The sequence below is a fragment of the Pelodiscus sinensis genome, chromosome 6 (genome assembly GCF_052426305.1).
Source record: "Pelodiscus sinensis isolate ZL-2025 chromosome 6, ASM5242630v1, whole genome shotgun sequence".
NCBI lineage: Eukaryota > Metazoa > Chordata > Testudines > Trionychidae > Pelodiscus > Pelodiscus sinensis.
This window is the reverse complement of record NC_143057.1, coordinates 83,999,694-84,026,709: the sequence shown is the minus strand read 5'-3', so window position 1 is coordinate 84,026,709 and position 27,016 is coordinate 83,999,694. Positions and strand designations below refer to the sequence as shown.

Here is a 27,016-nt window from a genome sequence, read left to right as displayed (position 1 = left end):
TGCGGAACACAATTTTATTTATTTGTTCCTATTTAATAAAGCTAGTCAAAATGGCATAGGGAAGGGAAGAAACAACTAACTTTCCTGATTTCATTGCATTTTTCCATTGTTTATGAAAATAATCTGTTTTGAAAGTTCATTTTTCAGCATAAACATTTATTGTTTAAAAATGTGCCAAACTCTACTATTTTATATACAATTATGACACAACACTAGATGAAGACAAAGTAATGATGAAATACTAGAACTGGAAGTGACCTAGAGAGGTCATCAAGTCCAGTCCCCTGCCCTCACGGCAGGACCATCTAGATCATCCCTGATATATGCCTATCTAACCTGCTCTTAAATATCTCCAATAATGGAGATTCCACAGTTTCCCTAGGCAATTTATTCCAGTGTTTAACTACCCTGACAGTTAGGAAGCTTTTCCTAATGTCCAACCTAAACCTCCCTTGCTGTAATTTAAGCCCATTGCTGCTTGTTCTATCCTCAGAGGTCAAGGACAGGCAAGGTGAGTGAGGAGGTTGCCTTGGGCTCCACACATTCAGGGTCCTGTGCTGCCCAGCTCCCGCCCACCTGGCTGCTCACTTGCTGCCATGACTGGGAGTCGCCCCGGCCATGTGGCTCAGCTAACCACAGTGTGCTGCCTTGGTCCCCACAAACTCTTTGGCCAGGCCTGATCAAGGAGAATTTTTTTCCCCTCTACTCCTTGTAACACCCTTTCAGATACTTGAAAACTGCTATCATGTCTCCTCTCAGTCTTCTCTTTTCTAAACTTAACAAAGCCATTTCTTTCAGTCTTCCCTCATAGGTCAAGTTTTCTAGAACTTTCATCATTTTTGTAACTCTTTTCTGGACCTTCTCCAGTTTCTCCTCATCTTTCTTGAAATATGGTGCCCAGAACTGGACACAATACTCCAACTGAGACCTAATCAATGCAGAATAGAGCGGAAGAAGGACTTCTCATGTCTTGCTCACAACACACCTGTTAATGCATCTCAGAATGTTTGCTTTTTTTGCAACAGCGTCACACTGTTGACTCATATTTAGCTTGTAGTCCACTATGAACTCTAGATCTCTTTCTGCAGTACTCCTTCCTAGACAGTTGCTTCCCATTCTGTCTGTATGTGTGAAATTGATTGTTCCTTCCTAAGAGGAGTACTTTGCATTTGTGCTTATGAAACTTCATTCTGTTTACCTCAGACCATTTCTCCAGTTTGTCTAGATTTTGAATTCTGATCCTGTCATCCAAAGCACTTGCAACCCCCTCTGAGCTTGGCATCATCTGCAAACTTAATAAGTGTACTCTGTGTGCCAGAGGCGGGGGAACCTTTTTTGTGTCAGGGGCCACTGACCCACAGGAAAATCATTCGTGGGCTGCACAGAAGTGAGAAGCAAAGTGAGAAGCCCCTGACTTAGAAGGACAAAGAAACTCGTCACATTCCCCTCACACACCAGAGCCGAGGGGGACCCAGGCTAGTAGATTTTGTGTGCTCCAGCCTGTGTGTGAGTTCAAGGGCACCATTTTGGGAGAGTAGAAGGGGTAGCAGCTGTGCACTCTGGGACACAGCTTGCTTTTTATCCTGTTCCCTGGACGATGAAGATGTGAGGGGAATGTGCTTGCATTCCATGCATGCCTTGCACCTGGCTCGTGAGCTCTCTTCACCAACCAGATGTGAGAGGCATGCATAGAATGGTACCCTTAGGCCCCCCAATGCGGGGGGCATCCCTGAGTCTTGGGCCCAGATCCAGGCAAGTCAGGGGCTGCTTACAGCCCCTGGGCCTGAGGTTTCCCACCCCTGCTCTATGCCAATATCTAAATCGTTGATGAAGATATTGAACAGAACCAATCCCAAAATTGACCCCTGTGGAACCCCACTTATGCCCTTCCAGAATGACTGTGAACCATTAATAACTACTCTCTGAGAATGACATGCATCTGACGAAGTGGGTCTTTCCCACAAAAGCTTATGCTCCAACACTTCAGTTAGTCTATAAGGTGCCACTGGACTCCTTGCCGCTTTTGCAGATTCAGACTAAACACAGCTACCCCTCTGATCTTTGAGAATGGTTATCCAGCCAGTTACGCACCCACCTTATAGTTTCAGAATGATGGCATTTTATTACTGCTAGTATTACCTGTCCCATTGTGATGGTAGACATGCATGTGCTCTCCTCCCTCCCTGTTGTTACCCAGGGCAGGGAGGCTTGGGCTGGCTTGGGCCGCGCGGCCTCCTGGGGCCGGGGAGGCTGGAGCCATGTAGCCCCCTCACTTTCTGCTGCTCCTAGGGCCAGGAAGGCTTGGGCCACGGGGCCTCCTCCCGCCTCACTGCTCTAGGGATACTGGGGCACATACATGCTCTTCCCCGCCCTGTGGTGTTGGTGGGGCGTGCGCATGTGGCCTCCTTCCTCCCTGCTGTTCCCAGGGGCAGGGAGACTCGGGCCGTGAGGTCTCTTCCCTCCTCTCTGCTCCTGGGGGCAAGGAGAGTGTTGGGGCCATATGTCCTCTTTCCTCTCTGCTGCTCTGGGGATGCTGGGGCACCACACATGGCGGGGGTGCGTGCATGCTCAGTGTGCTGCTCCTCCTCCACTCCTCCCCGTGGTGGGGGCAGGGCCTCAGCAGAGAGGACGGGGCTGTAGGTGGGGTTGGGGGCCTGCCTCCTCCTAGAAACTTCTCAAGTCTTCTCAAATGTTCTCTGTAACAGACGGCATGACGGACACCTCTCCTTTTATAAATAGTATAGATTATTGCTATTAGTTGTATTATCACAGTGATCAAGAGCACCAGTTAAGGACTTGGTGCGATGTGCTGTCCAGACACAGAACACAAAGACAGTCCATGCCCCAAACAGTTTTCAATCTAAGTATCATGGCAGAAATTTTAAGATACTGGAGGAAATGATCCTTCAGAATATTCCCTTAAAACTTTCCTTTTTCACAATCATCTCTGCATTCATATTACACCAGCTCCTGAAAGTCTATCTTCTAGAAAAGAGGTGGAGTTTTGCAGAAGCTGATCCGCTGTTCCATAGATATTCTGACTTACATACAGATTCAACTTAAGAACCCCAGGCATCCCCCAAGTCAGCTGCTGCTGAAACTGATCAGCGGCTGATTCCAGGAAGGAACTTTCGAAAGAAGGCGTTCTTCCTCGTGAAATGAGGTTTACCACCATCGAAAGAAAAGCTGCGTTCTTTCGAATTAATTTCGAAAGAACGCGGCTTGAGTCTGGACGCAGGGGAAGTTTTTTCGAAAAAAGGCTACTTTTTTCGAAAAAACCCCTGAGTCTGGACACAGCCTTAGTAACAATACTACTTAGCACATATGGGCTACATCTACACTGCAGAGTTTTTGTGCGATTTTGTGCAAGAAAATTTACAGTACATAGTAAGATGAGAGGGCTTTTTGCACAAGCGTTATTCCTCTTTCTATGAGGAATAAGCCTTTTTATGCAAGAGCTCTTGTGCAAAAAGGTGTGTCTGGATGGCAAACAGGTTTCTTGTGCAAAAACAGCCTATCAGAAAAAGCACAGGTGCTCTGATGGCCATTCTGTTAATGGCCATCAGAGCTTTATTGCACAAGTGTGGACGCTCTCTTAGGTGAGAACCCTGCAGTGTAGATGTAGCCATGAAATGGTTTATAATTTCAGATAACTGGATCCATATTAACTAATAAATGTTTCAGTTGAGTCACCTCTCATCTTGTGTGTCTGCTACCATATAAGCTGAGTAGTTTTCATCTTCAGTAAAAGTTGGGTTATCCAGAGAGTGGACAGTATGGTACAGAAGAGAGATTGGGGAAAGAATTGTTGAATCACTGGGGAAAGCAGCATCACAATGATTGAGCACTGGATGCAGACAGGCAGGATTCACAGCAATGTCTTTGTGGGCGGGATAAGGAGGAGGGATGTACTGTACCACTGTAGCACCATGTGAAGTTATAAATTGGTTAATTCTAGTGAAAATAAGGGATAACCCAGTTGGAGGCAAGTCTGTAGTTGATGCACTTTCATAATGTTCTTTGCAAGATTCACGTAGCAGTATTTTAAATTTGCACATGGCAATAAAAACAAAAGTCACACCAACAGAGAGCAGAATAGGCCCGAATAGCTGAGTCCGCTCAAGGTGAATAATGCCAGCATATTAAATCCATTGCATTACTGTGAAAGTGATTTCCACCACCCCTAAAATGCACCTGAAAAGAGTAAAGTGGTACCAGCTTTGTCATCCTCTGACACCAGGACATCAGATCTGTTGGCCTGATATGGACTGACAGAAAATACACTGAAAGAGAAATCTTCAATACTGCTGTTGTTCTGCTCCATTGATATACACCAGTTTTCTTTGGTCTCAAGTGAGATGGAATTTATAAGAGATCTTAGGTTGCATTTAAAAGCAATGGGTCAGATTAGTTATATAAGAACTTTGCATGTGTATGGTTAACTAAGTGCATCATGCGAAGGAATAAACTTTGCTTGGAAGAATAAAGGTCTGGGAAGTGAAGCCTGAAGTGGTTCTCTTAAAATGCCTTGAATTATCTATTGCTAGGGTGCTTACTTCTGGAAACTGCTTTAATATTTCATGACTGTTTGTCCTTCTATTTGTCCTATTATTTAACTTTGGCTGTTTCTTATGGCACCAATGCTTACTTAGAGAGACATATAGCTGCCATATCTCAATTTCCAACATATTGACAACATACATATATTTGGGCACTAGCACTGAGATGACTCTGTTAATCCTCTGGGGGCAATCACTCCCATAACCGAAATCGGTAGGGTTGTATATCAAGAAAATGCACCACAAGTAGAACATAATTAGGCTGAATGCTTTGCAACACTTGGTACTGTGATACTTATAGTTAAGGCTGGACTTATGTCACAACTTTGGAGTCCAGAACTTTCATGATCTGAAAACAAAACTGTTAAAGATCCTTGATTTTTTTTTAAGGTCAAAAGAGGTTGTGATCATCTAAACCAGGGCTACTCAACACGTGGCCCATGGGCTGCATGAGGCCCACAGCCCATTCCTTTGCGGCCTGCGATGCGGTTTGGGTTTACGTGGAGCTCAACACATGGCTCATGGGTGGGAGCCAAACCAAAAAAGTAGTCAATATAAAGGTCTTCACACTTAAGTCATGGCCCTCAGCATGCACTGTATCATTGTGGCCCCTGGGGCTTCCAAAGTTGAGTAGCTCTGATCTAAACTGACTTCTTTCATTAGGAGCCTCTTTTGTTGTTTAAACGTCTCAATCAGAGCTGAAACCAGTCATGGTAGGACTGAGTTTCTGCCCTGCCTGCTAAGAGCTAAATCACTGAGAGCTGAAATCACTTGAGATGGGGCCAGTGTTTCTGCCCAGCCTGCAAAAGAGCTGAAAATTACTAAGAGACTGATGTGCAGAGATCACAACAGAGAGGCAGGCGGCAGAAGAAGATGATAGAAAATCAACTAGTAAATAAGCAGGCAGCAGGGTGGTGGCAGAAAGTTGCGACAGTGGAGAGCCATGGTGAGCGGCCATTAACAACTGTGGAGGGGGGACTGAGGGGAGTGCAGAGAAGGGTGAGGCATGTGAAAGGGGCTTTTTGGTTGCTGGATTTAAGAACCTGAAGGGTAAAGGGCACTGCCCACCCTACTTGGAGGATGGGTCTCTTACTCATGGTTTATGTTTATAAGTTCTGCTTGTAAAAAAGAAACTTATAATAAAAGGAGGGAAACAACTCAGATTTAATTTGGGAAAACATTGCAAACACACTCTGGGCTTGTGAGTGGGGAGATGACCAGGCGTGGTATATAATTGTCCCAGATTACTGGGTGAGGTCTCCACTCAGTTCTGTGTTGTATCAACGGTCCTGCTGTGAGGGCAGGAGACTGGACTTGATGACCTCTTGAGGTCCCTTCCAGTTCTAGTGTTCTATGATTCTATTAAAGGACTCCCTAGATATTGAATCCTGCACTAGCTACTGCTGGCTCACCCTGGCAGAAGGGTTACAATTTAAAAATGTAGATACTAGAATTAGATACATTATTACCGTTGGTGTAGAGAGGTATAATGTCATCTCTATTCCTAGTTGATATTTCCATTTAGAAACTCAAAAGTCAAGTAAACACTTTTTATTGGAAGCACGTCTTCAGTTAAAGTTATTTACAATGGCCCTTACATGTAGTTTAGTTACTGCTTTCCAGGATACACGATCCACTACTAAGCTGTAAGCATCACCTATACTCTGTGATACGTTTTACTGATAGATACACAACAGGGGCTATGGCTACACTGGCAGCTTCTTGTGCAAAAACTCTTCCAGAAGAGAGCGTCTACACTGGCATGTGCTTTTGCGCAAGAGACGTGCTTTTACACAAGAGCATCCATGTCAGTATAGACACTCTCTTGCACAAGAAAGCTCTGATGGCCATTTTAACCATAGGGCTTTCTTGCGCAAGAAATTCATGTTGCCTATCTACACTGGCCTCTTGCGCAAGAACAGTTGTGCAAAAGGGCTTATTCCTGAGTGGGAGCGTCAGAGTTCTGGCGCAAGAACCCCTGATTTCATACATTAGCACGTCAATTTACTTGCGCAAGAACACGTGGCCAGTGTAGACAGGCAGCAAGTTTTTGCGCAAGAGTGTCCGCTTTTACGCAAGATCGCACAGTGTAGACACCACCCAGGAGTAAATGAAAAGTACAATTGACTTCTTCCTAGGCCAGGGTTGGGCAATAATTTTTCCAGGGGCCCACTCCAAGAATTGTCAAGTGGTCAAGGGGTGCACTCTTCCATGATATTAATGGAGGAGGCATGGGGTCTGGGATGGAAGTTGGGTAAAGAAGGAAGCTTGAGCTAAATGATTGGGGTGTGGGATCTGGGTGGGAGTTTGGGTGAATAAAGGGGTTGTAATCTGCAGCAAGTGATTGGAGTGCAGGGTCTGAGAGGGTGTATTGGTGTAGGAGAGGGGCAGAGGGTTTAGGTTATCTGGGGTAGGGGGCAGGAGTGGGTGAACAGAGGGATGGGAGGAGGGAAAAGCTGGGGTACCAGAGGCAGGCTCTGGCCAGGAGATGCAAATCCCAGCCAACAGCCCATCAGGTTCCCTGCTTCCATGCCCAGGCAGGCTTCTCAGAGAGGTCAACTTCAGGGCATGTATGTCCGTGAATAGCTGTGAGCCCAAGGGGCGGCAGCAAGAGTACTTCATGCGCTGCTTGTTCTTCAAACAGGCATCTCCCATTAGCTGGAAACCAGCCAATGGGAACTGCAAGATTGTGCTGGGGGCAGGGGCACTGTGCAAAGCCGTTCCACCCTGGGCTCACAGCTATTCACAGACAAACCAAGCCTCACACCCAGCTTTTCTGAGTAGCATGCAGAGATGGGGCAGGCAAGGGGCTTGACTATGCCTATGGGGCATACCCAGCAGCTTGGTGGACTGTATCTGGCCCATAGACTATATTTTGCCTGGCTCTGTCCTAGGTCCTTGGTACCTTGAATTGCTTAAAATGGGCTAGAGCAGTGTTTTGCTGTTTGGGGTGGATGATAGAATTTGAAGTATTTAAATTAAAACCCTAATTTTCTTCCCTAAATTAAGCATTTTTTTCTGCTTCCAGGGTGAAATTTAACCCCTGGCAGATGACTCACACAAGGCCTATGGAGTATTCAAGATCCACGTAAGCTCTATTTAATTTATTCTGGATCACAGCTCAGAATCTGCCCTGCCCCATTCTTCCTCTCCCCCTGCATCTTGGCTCTGCTTCTCCACTGTGTTCCCCCTCTTCCCTCTGAGGTCCTGCCTTGGGTGGAAGATGGAGCTATGGGAGGGGGACTCCCCATACAGAGATAGGCGAGTTGCTTTCCCAAGCCAACTGTGGCACTGCCACAAGCTCCCTCTCCCATCCCCCAGTCCCAGCCACTTGCACAAAGTTGGCCTGAGTTTCTATCGTGCCCCACAGGGAGCTGGCCCAGCCTCCCTCCTCCTATGCAGGGCTGGCCCGACCCCCACCACTCACCTCTCTACACCTCATTTTGCAACTGGGCATTTGTCCTGCTACTCTTGAAAACTGGTAATCAATTGGCAAGAGCAAATTAGTGCCCTACCATGCAACTTCTATTGGACCAATAGTGTAAAACCTGCTGTTAGTACAGCTGTTTGCAGGTGCCCTTATGATTAGTTGAACCCTTGCACTCTTAGGCTGTGTCTAGACTGGCCAGTTTTTCTGGAAAATCAGTTGATTTTCCCGGAAAAACTTGTCAGCTGTCTACATTGGCCGCTTGAATTTCCGCAAAAGCACTTACGATCTCATGTAAGAAATCAGTGCTTCTTGTGGAAATACTATGCTGCTCCCGTTCGGGCAAAAGTCCTTTTGCGCAAAACTTTTGCGCAAAAGGGCCAGTGTAGACAGCTCAGCTTTGTTTTCTGCAAAAAAGCCCCGATCGCGAAAATGGCGATCGGGGCTTTTTTGCGGAAAAGCGCGTCTAGATTGGCACGGACACTTTTCCGCAAAAAGTGCTTTTGCAGAAAAGCGTCCATGCCAATCTAGACGCTCTGTTCCGAAAATGCTTTTAATGGAAAACTTTTCCATTAAAAGCATTTCCGGAAAATCATGCCAGTCTAGACGTAGCCTTACAGTGCTAGCTTGCTGTGTAGATCCCAGTATGCTTGTCCTGGAATTTCTGGCACTCAGGCCCTGCTATATGTACCTCATTATGCTAGTGCCTTGGTGCAATGACAACATTATGCTAGAAATGTCAATCCTGAATATAGTGCCCTGTAATGATGGTCTCTCTGGGCTGTTAATGTGAACCCTTTATTTTGGTATAGAGTGGTGTTGTTTCCTTATTGGGCCCAGGCTATTAGTGAGACAAAGTGGGGTCAGGTAATAGCTTTTATTGACCAAACTTCTGTTGGTAAGAGACAGATGTTCAAGCTTACATAGAGCTCTTTGCCAGGCCTATAAGCTTGAAGGCTTGTCTCACCCACCAACAAATGCTGGTATAATAATAGATATTACATCATCCGCCTTGTGTCTCTAATGAAAATCTTGTCATTATGGCCTTGTTGGGTGTATTCTAACATACTGAGAGCATGCATCTTGGCCACTAGAGGAGGTGTGTAAATCTTAATGCTACGTACCTACTGCAATTTAGCACTTATGCCATTCTGAGCCTGGTACTTTTAATTTTGGCAGGTATATCCTGATGCCAATCCATAGAGGCAGTAGTTTTTGGAAAGAAGGTGAAACTTGGCCTGCCCTTGCATGGGGGTGCTATGGTCAGGGTAGGTCTCGTGGCCAAGAGGCAAGGAGTATGATGGGCCTGCGGTGCAAGGCCATGGAAGAGAGTGCAGGACAACAGGGGGAGACAGTGGCTCTTACCACAGTCCAGCTTCAGTTTGTGGCCTGCTCAAGTGGCGTGGCCTTGGGGGAGAAGAGGAGCTGGGATGAGGCCCATGGAGAGGGAGGCGTGAGAGGTCTAAATTCTTTTTGTCCAGGGCCCCAATTAATCTTCAGCCATTTCTGCTAACACCAGGAAAGGGGTTCCAAGTGAAGGTTCGGTACTTAGACTGACACATGTATCTCATGTTGGAAAGGGTTGGAGCTTTGTGCTTTTTTTATATGTGACCCTTGGCTCTAAATTTCTTTTAATTTTTTGTCCAAGAATTTAAAAAATCCTGAAGGACTGAGCCCTTAAGTTCCTGGATATAAGGTGCTGATCCTTTTTGGAAGGTACTTTGAAGTTAGTAAGAGAAGCAGATGCTATGTATCTGAAAGGAGTCTTAATAGATATGCTAAGCTTGCTCTCTCTCAAGTTGCCAGTTAAATGTACATCTCATGTCTTAGATACAATGTCCTTTCTTTTAATTGCAGATGAAAAATCTCTCCTTCTGGAAAACACTGATTTTTAAATACAGTATAGCCACACAAGAGCGTCCAACTTAAAAATCAGTTGAAACTGCTGGGAGAAATCAAAGTGATTTATAATAGCAGTAATTCCTATTAGAACAGTCATCCATAGTTAAAGTATTAAAGCATTAACTATTTTCAACTTTGTCTTGAGGCTCTTAATTGGTGGCTAAACCTGACTTTTATGGGGATTACTACTGTAAACATACATGTTCTAAATTAAACTATATGGCATTTGTTACGAGACAGACTAAAATGAAATATTACTAGCATGCACTGACTGCATCTAAACTAAGTAAATAAATGGATATTTTGCAAACTTGGCCTGCAAGTACTTTCCAGAGAACAATAACATATATTTATAAAGCCATTATTTATTTGCCATAGCTCTGAAACTATTTAATTCGAGTTGATCAAAATTAAAAAGCTGGTGTTCAACTTAATTTCTATTATAAAAGAAGCTAAAAATAGACAGTAGATCCATAACAAAATATGAACATCTAACATGGTTGCAGTTCAAACTATTAATGCTGTTGTTCTAAATATTTTAAAGTTACATAGTATTTCTTTAAACCCAAACAGGTAATTTATGTGATGCTGTTTGGCAGTTATAGATACAACCAACATTAATGTTTGCATCATAAAAATAAGTTTAAAAAATGAAAATTGAAGTGTACGATTCCACAGAAAAATGAACTTAGTTCACAGTTCTTTGTGAGAAAGGCTCAGAAGAGGCTAAAGCCATGCAGGAACCAGACCAAGAGGAGGGGGTGGAGCATTTACTGTTGATTTTCTCTCTTCGTATTTTGGCAGCAATTCCAATGGAAGATGCAGAGTAGGTAAGAACTCTGAAGATGAACTGCTCCCAGGAATAGTATATAGTGGTTCATACTCTCTAACAGAAACCATTCCTTGAACATGTGCAAGTTGGGTCCTGCAAAACGTTACACATTAGTACATTCTTATCTCATTTATACTGAGCCAAATCATCCTTCCATTTTATACATGCACATGCAGTGTACATGAAGCCAGTGTGTTCAAGCTGCCTTTTTTTCCTAAAAAGATTGTCTCACTGCAGCAACATATTTTCCACATCTACTATATATTTTAGACCAGGGGAGGGGAATAATTTGATGGGGAGGGGACCACTCCAAGATTTTGGAAAGTGGTTGAGGACCATACTCTTCTATGATAGTAATGGAGGAGATGCAGGTTCTGGGATGGAGGTTGGATGCAGAAGGGAGCTTGGGGTAAGGAACTGGGTACAGTAGAGAGACTGGAGTCTGGGAGGGAGTTTGGGTGAAGGAGGCGGTTGTGATATAGGGCAGGGAACTGGAGTGCAGGGATTTGGGATGTGACCATGGGTAAGAGGGTATTGTGATCTGGGACCAGGAGATTGGGGTGCCAGATCTGGAAGGGGATAACGAGACAGAGGGTTTGGGTATGTTGAGGGGGGCAGAGGAGTGGGGTGCCAGAAGCAGGCTGTGGCCAAGAGACTTTCCTGCTTAATACGTTTCCTAGCCAGCCAGCCTGCTTGCCTGGCCACATGCTTCATTGAATACCTGAGCTGAGGAGAGGGTGTGTGGTTCTTTTTGGCTGCCTGTTATTCCAACAAGCAGCTCCCATTGGCTGGTTTCTGGGCAGAAACTGGCCAATGGGATTGTGCTGGGGGTAGGGCAGGTCCTGAAAATTCCCCCTCCTCTCCAGTTTTAAAACAGAAATGGAGCCCTGCAGCTGTGTTTTTGCATGGCATGCAGGGCAAGCAGGGGAGCCTTCCTGGGGATCTCTGCTGCCTTTACGGCCTGGATCCATTGGCTTGGTGAGCCAAATCCGGCCCGTGGGCCATATTTTGCCCAGGCCTGTTTTAGACACTTTGTGCGTCTGTCTGTCTGTGTGTCCATTTGTTCAAGAACTCTTTCTAAATGGCATGAGATAAGACCTCCAAACTTGGTGTGCAGATTCCTCTTAGCTTAACTTAAAGCAAGGCAAGGGCTACGTTGTGCCAGGACAACGGGATGTGCCTGAAATTTCATTGTTTCTCATAAAATGGAAAGGAAGGGGTCTGGTAGGTGGGACAGTTATATTGTAGAATGACTAAAGGGGAGAGCAAGGGGCCAGATATATACTATATGTTTGAGAGTTTGTGTGTCTGTATCCCAGCCTCTGCCCACTGCATTTCTCACCTGGGTCAAAGCTGCTATGTTGAGAGGTCTGGGGTTTCCCTCTTTCCCCAGAACAGCCTGCATCCTGAATCCCTCAACCCCAGCTCCACCCCAGAGCAATGATTTAAATGAAGAAAAACATGTGGGCTTTACCCACAAAAGTTCATTATACTACATGTATATTTTTGTTAGTCTCTAAGACCAAGTCTACACTACAGGTAAGATGGAAGCAGTCACAGTCAATCTTCCGAGGTTTGAATTAGCAAATCTAGTAAGGACACGCTAATTCAAACTGAGAGGGGTGCTCCCATCGATACTGGTAGTCCTGCTTCTACAAGAAGTAAGGGAAGTCAAAGGAAGCGTACACTCCCTTGAACTTCCCACAATGTGGACGGCACCAAAATTCGACATAAGATACTTAACTGGCCTGGGCAAAACTTAAGGTACGCAATTAACATAGCTGAAGTTGCATTTCTTAATTTGAATTTATCCCCTAGTTTAGATTAGGGGTAAAGTGCTACAGGCGTACTTGCTGTTTTAAAAACTTATTTGAATTAAGGACCCGAGCAACGCCAGGTAAATCTAGTTTCCTACAAAAGAGGGCTTTTTATATTTCACTGACAACATTTGAAAAAGCAGAATAGTCACTTAGAAACAGAAGAGATTTTCGTATCTCTTCTCCTTAACTTTGTTCCATCTTTCTTGCCATAATCCACTATAGCCTTACTTTTTCCTTCCTTATAATAGTTAGACGTTCTAAAACCCTAATTATTGAAATTACAATACTCCATTCTCTGACTCCTCAGATGAAGGTGCTCATTATTTTAATGAAGCCTTCCAACAGCCTGAGAGTTTGATCCTGATTGTCCTCCAAGGCATTCTTTTTACTTCATGAAGAATTTTCTATCCAGTATGAACAGGAAGAATTTCATCAGTTAGGGTTCAGAAACCAGGAGACAGGTATCCTTGTGCAATTCAGGTAAGAATAGTTTAAAATTAAGATAAAATATTAAAAGGAAGAAATTTGGTGATTTACTGGAAAAATTTATAGTTGTTAAGCATAAAATACATGATGGTTAAGAGTGTTGTCCTAGCTACGTTTCAACCTAAACTTAAACATTGCAGATTCTGGCAAACAAACATGAAGACTCTCTTATCCATTATTTACAATACTGTGGTATGGTAGAGGATTTTCACTCATAGGCAGGTTGGTGGCAAGTGGCTTATGAGTTATAGGTGGTGATAAAGAGTCAATAAAACGAAGTGGTGGAAATGTCATTACAGCATCACCTAAAGAGAAAAAATATCACTAGTAATATATGAAAATTTAACTCCTTTGCTGCCCCTCTCTCTACTGTGCCAATCTAGACGCGCTTTTGTGCAAAAAAGCCCCGATCGCCATTTTTGCGATCGGAGCTTTTTTGCACAAAACAAATCTGAGCTGTCTACACTGGCCCTATTGCATGAAAGCTTTGCGCAAAAGTACTTTTGCCAGAATGGGAGAAGAATAGTATTTACGCAAGAAGCACTGATGTCAGACAGTAGGAAGTCAGTGTTCTTGCAGAAATTCAAGCGGCCAGTGTAGATAGCTGGCAAGTTTTTCCGCAAAAGCAGATGCTTTTGCGGAAAATCATGCCAGTCTAGACGTAGCCTATAATTATGCACTGCTTAATCTGAACACTAATTAGACATAACATGCTATGAAGTTGGACAATGAAGTATCATTTATCTTATTCAGAACTTTGAATTTTGAAGGGGTTTTAGTTTTTAAAGTGGACAGCCAACTAGTCCACTAGCCAACAGTCAGCTAGTTCTCCTAATTAAACAGGTACAAGAACCACTTCTCCTTTTCCTATTCAACTTTTTGTGTCTTTGTCTCTCAAGTTTATGTAAAACTGAACCTCTGTTCTTGGAAAGTGTTTCAATCATCTTCCCAGAATGACAGTAATTACCCAACATTAATACTTCATGTTATCACATGAACTTGCTCTGCATAAAGGATGCTCCTTATATGTTTGCTTAGTCACCCTATTCTGAACATAGGCCCCTCAAGGAAGACAACAGAATTTAGATCTTTTCCAATATGCTGTAGGAGAGGAAGTGATTGCTGGCTTACTAAACACACACAAATAGCATCTTGCAGGGACCATTCATACAACAACATTAATACTAAAGTTGAGCAGAGCACCTGTTGCCTAAATAAAGTGATTCTGATAAGGTAGAGATGGACACTCAAGACTAGTGAGTGGGGCGCATAAGTGGCCCTCCTTTGTCTCAGAGGGCTGCAGTGGTGGGCAACCTGCAGCTCACTGAGGTTCCATCAGCAGCATGTGCACCGCCTCCTTAGCCCTCCTTCTCCACGACTCACACATGCGGGCACTGGAGCCCCATACTTTCTACTCCTCCCCTTCCCTTCCAGCACTTCTGGAGCATCATGAATCCACTGATTTGCACCCCATACCCACTCCTCCCACAACTTGAACAGTCATAAACAGCTGATTTGAATCATTCAAGCTCTGGGAAGGAAGGGAAGCAGGAAAGAAGCATGAATCAGTGGATTCATGGAGTTCTGAATGTGCTGGGAGAGATGGGAAGGAGTAGGAAATGCAGGTGCATGAGGAAGGGAGTATAGAGAGGGTGCACGGGCTGCAGGTTGCCCACCACTGTGATAAGGCGATGGAACCAACAACTTATGCCAATCCACATTTTAAGTTCAGGCCTGATCTTAGTGTGTGGGTGCGTCTAGACTGGCAAGATTTTGCGCAAAAATTTGCCAGCTGTCTACACTGGCCGCTTGAATTTGCGCAAGAGCACTGCACTGACTTAGTGATGTACAAAATCAGTGCTTCTTGCGCAAATACTTTCACACTCCCACTCGGGGAAAAAAGCCCTCTTGTGCAAGAATACTTGCTCAAGAGGGCCAGTGTAGACAGGGAAGAATTGTTTTGAGCAAAAAAGCCCCGATGGCTAAAATGGCGATCGGGGCTTTCTTGCGCAAAATCGCATCTAGACTGGCCACGGATGCTTTTGCGCAAAAGCACTTTTGCGCAAAACTATCTGTGCCAATCTAGACGTACTTTTGCGGAAATACTTTTAACAGAAAAACTTTTCCATTAAAAGTATTTCCATAAAATCATGCCAGTCTAGACGTAGCCTGTTTGTATATTTTACTTCTATTAGAACTCGCCATAGTGTGTGTATTAGTTTTGTTTTCTCCCTCAAAGACTATTTCTTAAAATTGCCCCTCATATACTCTGATATCAGCCTCCCAAACCTTCACTGTTTCCTTTTAAGCAGCAAGTTAAATAGTCCTTATGTCAGGCAGAATGAAGGCAGAATTGTTTGTGCAATAGATTTCAGGAGGAATGGGTGACAAATCAACCACCTTGCTGCTCAATACCACCTGCTTGATTGGAACAGATCACTAAACATATAGTTTAAAACCTATGAACTATATTCACCCAGAATTAAAATAGTGGCACAAATAAGCGCTACCTTCTGCTGCACATTGTCTCTGACTCATTGGAATCCTCTATTTCAGGGGATGATAGAACAGAATTCCAAGCTAACCTGTATTTTCAATATAGTAATTAAAAAAGCCATGACACCTAAATTTTATAAATGCCTATTTCATTGTCTGGGAAAGGAAATAGGATTGCGACTACTTATGCTAGATAGCACGGTTTCTTCCACATTTGCCATTGGTGGCTTTTTGTAATTCAAAAGGCATTTTGCCCTGAAGAAAGACAACTGAATTAACTACACTTTACATGTTTCCATAATATGACTTGTTTCTCATTTCGTATGTTAAACTACACACAATAGAAACTAGCATGCAGGTTAGTAAAACTAGCTTTCAAATTTCAAGTACATGCATTTACCTACCTGTGGTAACTTCAAGTGATTCTGGACTCTGAGGCTGTTCTCCATTTTCAAAGGATTCTTGGCTGAGATTTAAATTAGTTTTCTTTTTAATATGAGCTATTACGAAGAAACTTAATCCAATAACCACAATCAAAGGACCTATGATTTGAAGAGGCAGAAATCCACAGCTTGGGAGTTCAATATCAGAAATGCTGGTTTGATTATACTGTAGACTCTGCCTTTCTTGGCTACATCCAGGAACCCAAATTCCCAGAAAACTAATTAGCATTCCACTACCTAAAAACAAAACTCCAAAGATAAGAAAATGGGCAAACTGACAGTTCCCTTGACAAAAAATGAGACTGTACACCTGCTCACCTTGCATCTGTCTCTGTCTTGGTACAACCTAGCTCTTGATTGTGCCAGCAAGGCACAAACTAATCCAACAGCAACAAGCACAGGCCCAGCAATCTTAAGGGCCCTGTTACAGTCACTGAAGGTTCCAGATGGGCATGTCTGTAAAATAAAGATTGAAAGCAGAAATCCAATGCATAGTAATGCAACTCCAAAAACAAAAAGGACAAAAAAATTCCTATGATGTTTATTATTTCCTTCCCTACCAAGTCTGGGAACAGCAACAACTGCACACATTAAAAAAATGTCTCTTCAAGCAAGGCAGAAAGATATCATCTCCTGTTAGTGTTCAAAGAGGTAGAAAATTTCTGAAGATCTGTGAATGCAAATATAATTGAAATTAGAGCGTATGTGGGTAACTACATTGTATACTTTTTGTCCGCACTTACTTCTCATCCTGTCCAATGGTCTAAAGCTAGTATATTCCCAAACATCTCATTTTAGAACAAAAGCTTCATGGAAATAGACATGGGTTATAAGGCAGATAAAGGGAGATCATGAACTTCATATTTATACCACATTATTGTAATATAATTAAGGGAATAATGACTATAATTACCCAATTCTACTTAAGAGGATGTCACCCTATGAGGGGTATATCCTTAAAAGGAAAAATTACCAAGTTTACCTCCAACTTTCAGAAGCCCTGGATATAGGGGCTGATGACACATGCCTAGAAAGTCATAGGTATATGAAAGGGAACCATAATGAAAGAGGAAGATTGGGAGAAAGTCCTGCTTTTGTGGGCAACTAGAGAGGTGAACATCTCATTAAGGATTGACGCTATTGTTCAAGAGAAAAAATTGGAAGGGAATGCAGGGCTGGTCCTTCTCCACATGCTAGAAGAGAACCTTGACTGGAGGGGTTTTGTTGGATAGACGACATTTACCAGTAAAGCTTGAAAGAGATTGCCTGTTGAAAGCATGTGGGTTTGTTGTTCCTCATTCAGCCAGCTGACGGACATGTCAGCTCCTTTCCATAAAAGAATTTCCTGTAGCAGTGTAACTGAAAGAGCTAGGACACTAGAGACAAATTATGGTTCTGATCTGAAAGGTGAGTGTGTAAAGGTAGCATGCTGAGGTTGTATTATTATGGATTCAAAAGTCAGCAAGAAACAAATTTGCTCTTTTTGTAAATTAGAAATGTCTTCTCCAAGTGCTTGCCCTTCAGACAATTTGCAAGCTGAAAGTCAATTACGATCTTTCTTGTTCATAAATAAATTATATTTTTTTGCAGATGAAGGATGACTGTTGAAATAAGTGAGCCCAAACAAAATCCATCTCACTTTCCATTTAGCTGTATTATCTCTACACGGCTAAAACAAAATAAATAAAACCCTGGTAAATTAATATTCATCAGTAGAATATGCAAACATGACTGGCAACAAAAGGGTGCAAGTCTATTGACTAACTGCCATTTTTACATAGCCACTTTTAAGAGTAACATCGCATTTTTTACATAATTAAAATGTACAAAATAACCAGATTTATTATTTATTGAGAGCTGCCAAATAATAAAAATTACAGTAATATAGGACAGAGGCAAGACAAAATGTGATAAGCTTAAGACCAAAGAAAAACAAAAGGACTACTGCAGACTTCAAGGAGGAAGGGCTGTGTCTGTAGCTTATTGCAGGGAGGAACAAAGTCCAGCAGCTGACCGCTTGTCTTGAGATACCAAATGAAGTAGAAAAATTCAGCTAGCCACTGTTAATTACACTGGCTGGCTAATGTAGAAACTCTCATTATGAAGTCTGTTAAGTGTTTCTTCATGATTGTGGGTATTGCTCTAAATTTACCTCTTTGTTGAGAACATCCTTTGCAACTGCTAGCTAAGGAACCTATTGACAATGTGGATTGCTTAAGACTTCCCTATGGATAGCAGTGGGCTTGTGTAAAGCTTTACAGTAAGACAAATTAGAAGTTTTGACAGAACTGTAAACTAAAGAACTTTATCCCTTAGTTAGGAGTAACTGTAATATAACACAAGTACTGATGAAACTGACACTTAAACTGGATTCATTTTTGTTAATAATCTTCCTTGAGTCTACTAGTCTGTCCTTCCCTAACAAAACTGTTACAATGGTGGTGTTTAAAATAAAAATTCTTATAGGTCATAATAAGGTTTGTGTCCTACACATCAAGAGTCAGAAACCCTTTAAAATGCAATTTTATGAAGAATAGTTAATTATAAAGTGGAAAGATTATAAAGGAAAGATTAAATGCCAACATTTTCTTAGCATTCATTAGCCAAAGAACACCAGAGCTTATACTGGAGAAGTTCAGGGCAGATTTGCTAGGTCTTAGGAAGGACTTTCTACGTTCAATAATTTAAAATACAGTATTTGCAGAAACTAACACAGGTAAAAAGGTCCAAACATTTGTAAAAAATTGTGTATGGTGCAGTTTTTTTCCATTCACTTTGGAAACACTCTAAAGAGCATGATATTCTCACTGGAACAAGTAATGAGAACTAGTTGAGCTATACAAAGATATTACCAGGCAAAGTAAAAAGCCAGAAACTGATTCTAGTGAATGGCGCTGAAGACTCACAGGGATCAAAATCACTGCAAAAGTCCAAGTAAACTAATCACATCCCCCAGTAGTTTCAACAAAGACATCATTTCCTGGAATACATTTTCTGATACACTTTTGAAAGCTCCAACCTTAAAATATCAACAGGTAACTTTAGTTAAAAGCAAACCAAACCATGGACTCATATGAAGTAGTATCAGATACAATTTCAATATACAGTGACATTCCTCCATTAAATCCCACTCAAACTAACCAGATAGCCAACTCTCTCTCCTCTCTCAAACATTCAAAATCTAAACTAATGAAATAATTGTATAAGACTCATGCCTGAACCTTCAGCAGTGACTGAGGAGCCCTCAGTGCAAGACCAAGAGAGTTGCAACAACTGGTTTTAAGTCACTTTTGCACTTATATGGGCTAGGAAATCACACAGGACCCACAGTGTAACTGCTCCAAATTCTGCTGCTTGCCAGCAGCCCAACCCAATCCCTTTTCTTAACTATGCTTTCTGAGTCTGTTGCAGAGAGATGTGACCTAGAAAACCATTATGTTGGCTTTATACCCACTGCAGATAGCCCTATTCTGGGGCAATTGTCTCATCATAAGCAATATACGACTGTATATCAATAGAGAAATGCAAAGCGGCTCTAACAGAGCCAAAGATCTGGGCTAGATCTAAAATAACTGAAATGTTCTAAAGTTATCCAAAAGAACTCCAAGTACAACACACCATTAAAAGTCTTTTCCATATGTTTTTTAACACACAGGCATGGCTGGGGGTAGAGGGGCCAGTAGATTCACATTTTGTTGCTTCCCTAAGCCAAGTTCATTGTACACACCACTGCTTGCATTTCTCTGCTTTTCCCTCTAAGTTCTCTGTGTGTCACCCTCCCATTCCCTTCTATTTCAGGAATTCCCTACTACTCCCTCACAATAGGGGCTCTGCATTGCTCCCATTTCCACCTCAGCGCATGGCCAGGTGATTGCATTAAGTTTGCAGATGATACCAAGCTGGGAGGTGTTGCGACTAATCTGGAGGATAGGGTCATAATTCAAAACAATCTGGACAAATTGGAGAAATGGTCTGAGGTAAACAGGATGAAGTTTACTAAAGACAAATGCAAAGTGCTCCACTTCAGTTTCACACATACAGAATGGGAAGTGACTGTCTAGAAAGGAGTACGGCAGAAAGGGATCTAGGGGTTACAGTGGACCACAAGCTGAATATGAGTCAGCAGTGTGATGCTGTTGCAAAAAAAGCAAACATGATTCCGGGATGCATTAACAGGTGTGTTGTGAGCAAGACATGAGAAGTCATTCTTCTGTTCTTCTCTGCGCTAGTTAGACCTCAGTTGGAGTATTGTGTCTAGTTCCGGGCACCGCATTTCAAGAAAGATATGGAGAAATTGGAGAGGATCCAGAGAAGAGCAACAAGAATGATTAAAGGTCTAGAGAACATGACCTGTGAAGGAAGGCTGAAAGAATTGGGTTTGTTTAGTTTAGAAAAGAGAAGACTGAGGGGGGACATGATAACAGTTTTCAGGTATTTAAAAGGGTGTCATAAGGAGGAGGGAGAAAACTTGTTCATCTTGGCCTCTGAGGATAGAACAAAAAGCAATGGGCTTAAACTGCAGCAAGGGAGGTTTAGGTTGGACATTAGGAAAAAGTTCCTAACTGTCAGGGTAGTCAAACACTGGAATAAATTGCCCAGGTAGGTTGTGGAATCTCCATCTCTGGAGATATTTAAGAGTAGGTTAAATAAATGTCGTATCAGGGATTGTCTAGACAGTATGTGGTCCTGCCATGAGGGCAGAGGTCTGGACTCGATGACCTCTCAAGGTCCCTTCCAGTCCTAGTATTCTAGGATTCTATACTCTCTCCAATCCCATTCCAGGTCTCCCACTTCCTCGTTTCACCATGGCAAGGACTTTGTGTGCCTTGTTATATTAGTTTAGATGGAATAAGTGGGCTGAACGTGTTAACATAATCCAGTCACTGTCCAAAATTAAACTGCTGGACAAAATTCAAGTATGACATACAGAAACCTCAGCCTGCTTAGTACTATGGCTTTAACTGTTTAGCCAAAAATGGCTAAACAGTTAAAGCATTTGATATATAAAATATTAAATAAAGCCTTTCATTTTAGCAACATCTCTTGTTCTTAACCTGAAAAGAATTTTTAAATGAAAAAAAAAAAAAAGATATGGGGTCATATGAGAGGTGGGGAATGGCAGAGGATTGCAGGCAAGGGCAGGTGCAATTAACTTGCAGTGGAAGTCAAAAAAGCAAATAGAATGTTAGGAGTCATTAAAAAAGGGATAGAGAATAAGACAGAAAATATCTTATTGCCTCTATATAAAACCATGGTACGCCCACATCTTGAATACTGTATACAGATGTGGTCACCTCATCTCAAAAAAGATATATTGACATTGAAAAAGGTTCAGAAAAGAGAAACAGCAATCATTAGGGGTTTGGAACGGGTCCCATATGAAGAGATATTAAAAAAGACTTGGACTTTTCAGCTTAGAAAAGAAGAGACTAAGTGGGGATGTGATAGAGATCTATAAAATCATGACTGGTGTGGAAAAAGTGAATAAGGGAAAGTTATTCCATTATTTCGACAATATAAGAACTAGGGGTCACCAAATGAAATCAATAGGCACCAGGTTTAAAACAAAAGGAAGTTTTTCTTCATTCAGTGCAGTCAACCTGTGGAACTCCTTGCCAGAGAATATGGTTAAAAACTAGGACTTTAACAGGGTTCAAAAAAGAGCTAGATAGAATCATGGAGGTTAGATCCATCAATAGCTATTAGCCAGGATGGGTAGGAATGGTGTCCCTAGCCTCTGTTTATCTGGAAATGGATGACAGAAGAGGGATCATGGGAGGATTACCTGTTGTGTTCCTTCCCTCTTGGGCCTCTGGTATTGGCCATTGTTGGCTGACAGAATACTGGGCTAGATGGACCATTGGTCTGACTCAGTTTGGCCGTTCTTATATTCTTGTGTTCTAATAAAATATAATAGTAATTATCATCTTGGGGAAAATAGAAGTTAGTCAAGATGGGCTGAGCTTGTTGTTATAGCCAATCCTGTTTCCTCCCAGGTCATGTTTGGACTCAGCTGGAATTGGTAGAAGTGGCAATGTCATCTGGGTCCCCCACTCTGGCCTGATCAGGTTTGGATCTCTCTGGATGACAATGGCCCGACTCACAATTAGGGTAAACGTGAAGGGCCAATTATTACAACAGCCCCTATTTTAAGAATGTAAAATCCCATTTAATCAGTTAACTGGTTAAATGTTATGTTTAACTGGTTAACTGTTTAAATGAGGACAGGGAAGAGTTGGTGCAGTGGGCCAGTGGGGCTGGAGCAGCTGTTCTGGCTGGGCCAGAGTTAGGGTTACCAGATGGTTTCAACAAAAATACCGGTCACACCTGACATTACATCACAATCTACATTACATATTATTTAGAAAATACTGGACATTTATATTTTCTCATTTATATTTTCTCAATTTGTTTCCCAAACAGAAAGCTCAAATACTGGACTGTCCAGTTCAAAACTGGACACCTGGCAACCCTAACCAGAGTGCTCCCTGACCTCCAAACTGGCCGTGCCTGCTGTGCCACAGACTGCTCCAGCCAAGCTGGGCTCACCATATGATTTTGGGAGGCAGGACTTAACTCCCCCCCCCCACACACAACATAATAAAAGCACCAAATTATAACAATAGTTGACAATATTGCTGCCCCATTGTTAGCCAATAGTTACAATAGGGGATCTCAATACAGGCAGTCCCCGGGTTATGTACAAGATAGGGACTGTAGGTTTGTTCGTAAGTTGAATTTGTATGTAAGTCGGAACTGGCGTCCAGATTCATACGCTGTTGAAACTGACCAGCGGCTGACTACAGGAAGCCCGAGGCAGAGCTGCTCTGAACAGCGGCTGAATCTGGACGCCTGGGACAGAGCAGCTGGGGTGCTACCGGGTAGGTCCCCACAGCGCCGCACTTCGGTATCCATTGACCCTTGGCGCTGCGAGACCAACCCGGCAGCACCCCAGCTGCTCTTGGGGATGCCTGGGGCAGAGCAGTTGGGGTGCTGCCGGGTTGGTCCCGCAGCGCCACTCCTCGGCGCTACTGGACCAACCCAGCAGCACCCCAGCTGCTCTGTCCCAGGTTTACCCAAGTCAGCTGCTGCTGAAACCGATCAGGGGCTGATTCCAGGAAGCCGGGGCAGAGCAGCTCTACCTCGGGCTTCCTGGAGTCAGCCGCTGGTCAGTTTCAGCAGTGGCTGACTCAGGGACAGCTGGGGTGCTGCCGGGTTGGTCCCGCAGTGCCGAGGGGCAGCGCTAGGGACCTACCCGGCAGTACCCCAGCTGCTCTGCCCCCGGCTTTCCCCATTCAGCTGCTGGTCAGTTTTAGCAGCGGCTGACTCGGGGACAGCTGGGGTGCTGCCGGGTTGGTCCTGCAGTGCCGAGGGGCAGCGCTAGGGACCTACCCGGCAGCACCCCAGATGCTCTGCCCCCGGCTTTCCCCATTCAGCCGCAGGTCAGTTTTAGCAGCGGCTGAATCGGGGAAGCTGGGGGCAGAGCAGCTGCAATGGTCTGGCTGCCCGGAGCACTTCCGGGTTCCTGATGGTGCCGGACCATCAGGAGTGCCGGACCATCGGAGTTTTACTGTACTACCCTGGGGATGCACCTGCACAACCTTACTTGAAAGGATAAAGGGTGAAGTGAGCTCAGCTGTCCTTCAGTTTCTTTGCTGATACAGAATCCCAATGCTAAAGGACCCTGCTGTAGCAAGGAAGGAGGGTGATGTGTACATGTGGATCAGATATCTCGAAGAACCATAGTTACTGTAGCAATATTAACCTTTCTTTCTTCTTTAAGCATTTGTCCATATGGATCTCATAGTAAGAGTATGTCTTCTTAGCAGAGGTAGCCAGATGATTGGTATTCAGGTTAGCTTAACCTGGATGTGAGATACATTATAATGCGCTACTTGAGTAACTGTGTTCTCATCGGTGCTGCAATCACTTGCATGTGTCAGTAGGAGTTCTGGAGTTACAGGAAGCTCATCCAAATTATGATCCCCCCTCCCCCGGGATTGTGGAAGAACATGTCTGTTGTTTTGGGCACATGGGAGGAATTGAGAGTTAGACTGATGCAAGACATCTTAAGTCGGTTCAATTATGTCAGTGTCTACATTAGAATGCTGCTTTTGCTGAAAAGGTGGAGAGGGCCTAATTGCAAGCCCATGCCTAGCTGACATCAGCAGTTGTCACCACTGGGACAGCTATCAGTGGTGGGGCAGTGATGGGCATCTGTGAGCCCCAGGAGGGCTACTGGGGTCTAGCGGTCAGTATCCCATAATGCCCCACATAATTTGGAAGTGCTCATGGTGAAGATGTGCACCACTGAGAGAAGGAGCAAGTGTGGGCGTGAACCACTGCTCTAATTACTAAGGTACCTCGACTTAAGTTGACTTAATTTTGTAGTATAGACAAGCCCTTGATTGCTTAGCAGCTGTTCTCTCCCAAGGAAGTAGATGTTAGGAGCCCTGTTTTAAATAAAGAGACCACAAATAGTCTGGTAGCACTTTAAAGACTAACAAAACATGTATATTAAGTGCTACCAGACATTTGTTGTTGTTATAAGTTTATCCTGTACAGACTAACTCGGCTACCCCTTGAAGCTTTTAAATAAAGAGGAGAGGTCTGCCTCCCAAGCTGGGTTTCAGATCTTGTAGCTACAACCAGTGAGTAGTGCTGAATAAAAGTATGCACTGAGTTCTTAACTGCTTCCTTGCAAATTTTCCGATTGTTCCTCAAGTCTGCCAAGGAACATGCTTGGGCCCTAGTAGAGCATTTACTAATATGAGAAGGTGCATCTAATTTATTTCACCATCATCCTTCATGCCCACTGGTGTATAGGGCAGCAACAAAGGTCCTCCACTTCTGTCTGTCTCTGGCCAGCCTCTCAATAGATCTAATTTATTTAGCTTATATATAATCTTAATGAAAACTGATACCCATTTCAAGGATTTTTGGATTCAAACTGCCTGCCTTTTAGATTTGTTTCCCAACATTACAAATAGCCTAAATGACTTTTGTACTATGGAGGTAGTAGAAAAGTGCTCTCAAAATATGAGGCATATGAAGTGTGTATTTTCCAAGAGTCTCATGAGGTATGGGGAAGAACACCAGAAGGCATGTCGACTGATTCAAATGAAAGTTCAGAGCACCCTGTATAAGAACTTTAGAATGAAGTCAGGGAATCACAGAATCATAGAAATGTAGGACTAGAAGGGACCTCAGTACGTCATTTAGTTCAATCCTAAGACAGGACTGAAGTAATACTTAAGACCATCCCTGACAGATGTTTATCTAACCCAGTGTTTCTTAAACTATGTTCCGCAGAACACTGGTGTTCTGTGAACAACTCACAGGTGTGCCGTGATCTCTTCTTTATTTTTGTTACCACTTTGTGTTTATCTTTTTTTTGTCTGACAATTTTTTTGAAGAAAATTTTCATAGGTGTTCCGCATAAAAAAATATTATTGTTTGGTGTTTCATGGTCTCAAAAAGTTTAAGAAACACTGATCTAACTCATTCTTAAAAACCTCCAATGACAGAGCTTCTACATCCTCTTTAGACATTGTTCCAGAATTTAACTACCCTGACACGAAGTTTTTTCTAATGTTCAGTCTAAACCACCATTGCTAGAATTTAAACTCATTGCTTCTTGTCCCGTTCTCAAAGGTTAAGGGGAATAAATTTTCACTTTCCTCTTTGTAACAACTTTTTATGTAACTGAAAGCTTATGTTCTCCCTCAATCTTTTCTTCTCCAGACTAAACAAAATCATTTTCAATCTCTCCTCATAAGTTATATTTTCTACACCTTTAATAATTTTTGTTGCCCTCAACTGGATTTTCTTTAGTTTGTCCAGCTCTTCCCTAAAATGTGGTGTTCAGAATTGGACACTATACTCCAGTTCAGGTTTAAATCAGCAAGGAGTAGAATGGTAAAACAGTGTGAGCCATTATAATCCCCAGATCCCTTTCTACTGTGAGCCATTATAATCCCCAGATCCCTTTCTACTGTGTTCCTTACTACACAGTCATTTCCCATTTTATTTATGTGCAACTCATTGTTCCTTTCTAAGTGTAGTACTTTGCATTTATCCTTATTAAATGTCATCTTATGTCAGACCATTTCTCCAGTTTGTCCAGATAATTTTGAATGATCTTATTCTCCAAAGCACTTGCAACCCTTCCTAAATTGGTATCATCTGCTAATTTTATAAGCATACTTTCTATGCCAGGGCCACTCAACTTTGGAAGCCCTGAGGGCCGCAATGATACAGTATATGCCGAGGGCTGCAACTTAACTGAGGTTGCATATACATGCAAATATATATGCAAATAGCTTCTTTGACATTGACTGACATGAATACAAAAAATAAGGCACGATTATACAACATGCAGGTACCTTAAATCAGTTCTTCTGATATTAATAAAATGCAATAATTACCTGATTTACACACATCTGACAGCACTTTTAATGAGTAATGACAGTCCAGGAATTTAACTACTAAAACACGCATCAACCCAAACTACACCATGGGCCGCAAACAAATGGGCTGCGGGCCGCATGTTGAGTAGAACCTGCTCTTTGCAATTATTTAAGTAATTGATGAAAATATTGAACAGCTCCAGGATCAAACTATGCAGGCCCGCTCGATACGTCCTTCCCATTTGAATGAATCATGGATAACAACTCTGTGGGAATGGCTTTCAACCAGTTATGCACCCCCTTATAACAGCTCCATCCAGGCTACATTTCCCCTCTACTCCTGGCTACCAACCACTCTGCCACTGGACCCTTGTTCTGTTCCAACAGCATCCATGGTCTGGCAGGACCACAGATGTATCTGGACCAGAGAGGTCCTACTTCTAATGTCTCTCTTGGCAGTTTTTCAAACTTTCTTTGCACTGTTTTTCTCCTTCTTAGGATTTGCTTCCCCTGGGATTTAACCTGCCAATTGCTTGAGTTTACTAAGGTCTGCCTTCTTGAAATCCATTATCTTTATTCTGCTGTTTTCCTCCTACCATTTTAGAGTCATGAACTCTTATTTCATAATCACTTTCACTCAAG

At 42.9% G+C, this 27,016-nt stretch overlaps 2 protein-coding genes and 1 long non-coding RNA gene across 6 annotated transcripts in view; 1 reads left to right on the top strand and 2 right to left on the bottom strand.

The window, feature by feature from the left end:
- The window catches only part of LOC106732099 (uncharacterized), an 89,343-nt gene that overhangs the window by 6,392 nt on the left and 55,935 nt on the right, over window positions 1-27,016 (top strand). For 2 of the 4 annotated variants that reach the window (XR_012904838.2, XR_012904839.2), the window contains exon 2: window positions 12,848-13,020. The exons of 1 other annotated variant lie outside the window; for it this stretch is intronic. This is a non-coding gene — a long non-coding RNA (uncharacterized LOC106732099). Of the gene's footprint in view, window positions 1-7,587; window positions 7,648-12,847; window positions 13,021-27,016 lie in introns of all 4 variants that reach the window. One more of the 4 variants, XR_012904837.2, reaches the window with a different exon arrangement.
- Window positions 3,175-8,371, bottom strand: TMEM174 (transmembrane protein 174). Its single transcript, XM_075932250.2, is given in 3 exon segments — window positions 3,175-3,690; window positions 3,693-4,186; window positions 4,189-8,371. Coding segments are annotated over 3 exon segments (675 nt in total). The 5' UTR covers window positions 4,325-8,371; the 3' UTR covers window positions 3,175-3,645.
- On the bottom strand, window positions 8,567-22,831 carry TMEM171 (transmembrane protein 171). Its single transcript, XM_075932251.2, is given in 5 exon segments — window positions 8,567-10,656; window positions 10,659-10,811; window positions 13,197-13,331; window positions 15,927-16,304; window positions 16,307-22,831. Coding segments are annotated over 5 exon segments (996 nt in total). The 5' UTR covers window positions 16,557-22,831; the 3' UTR covers window positions 8,567-10,576.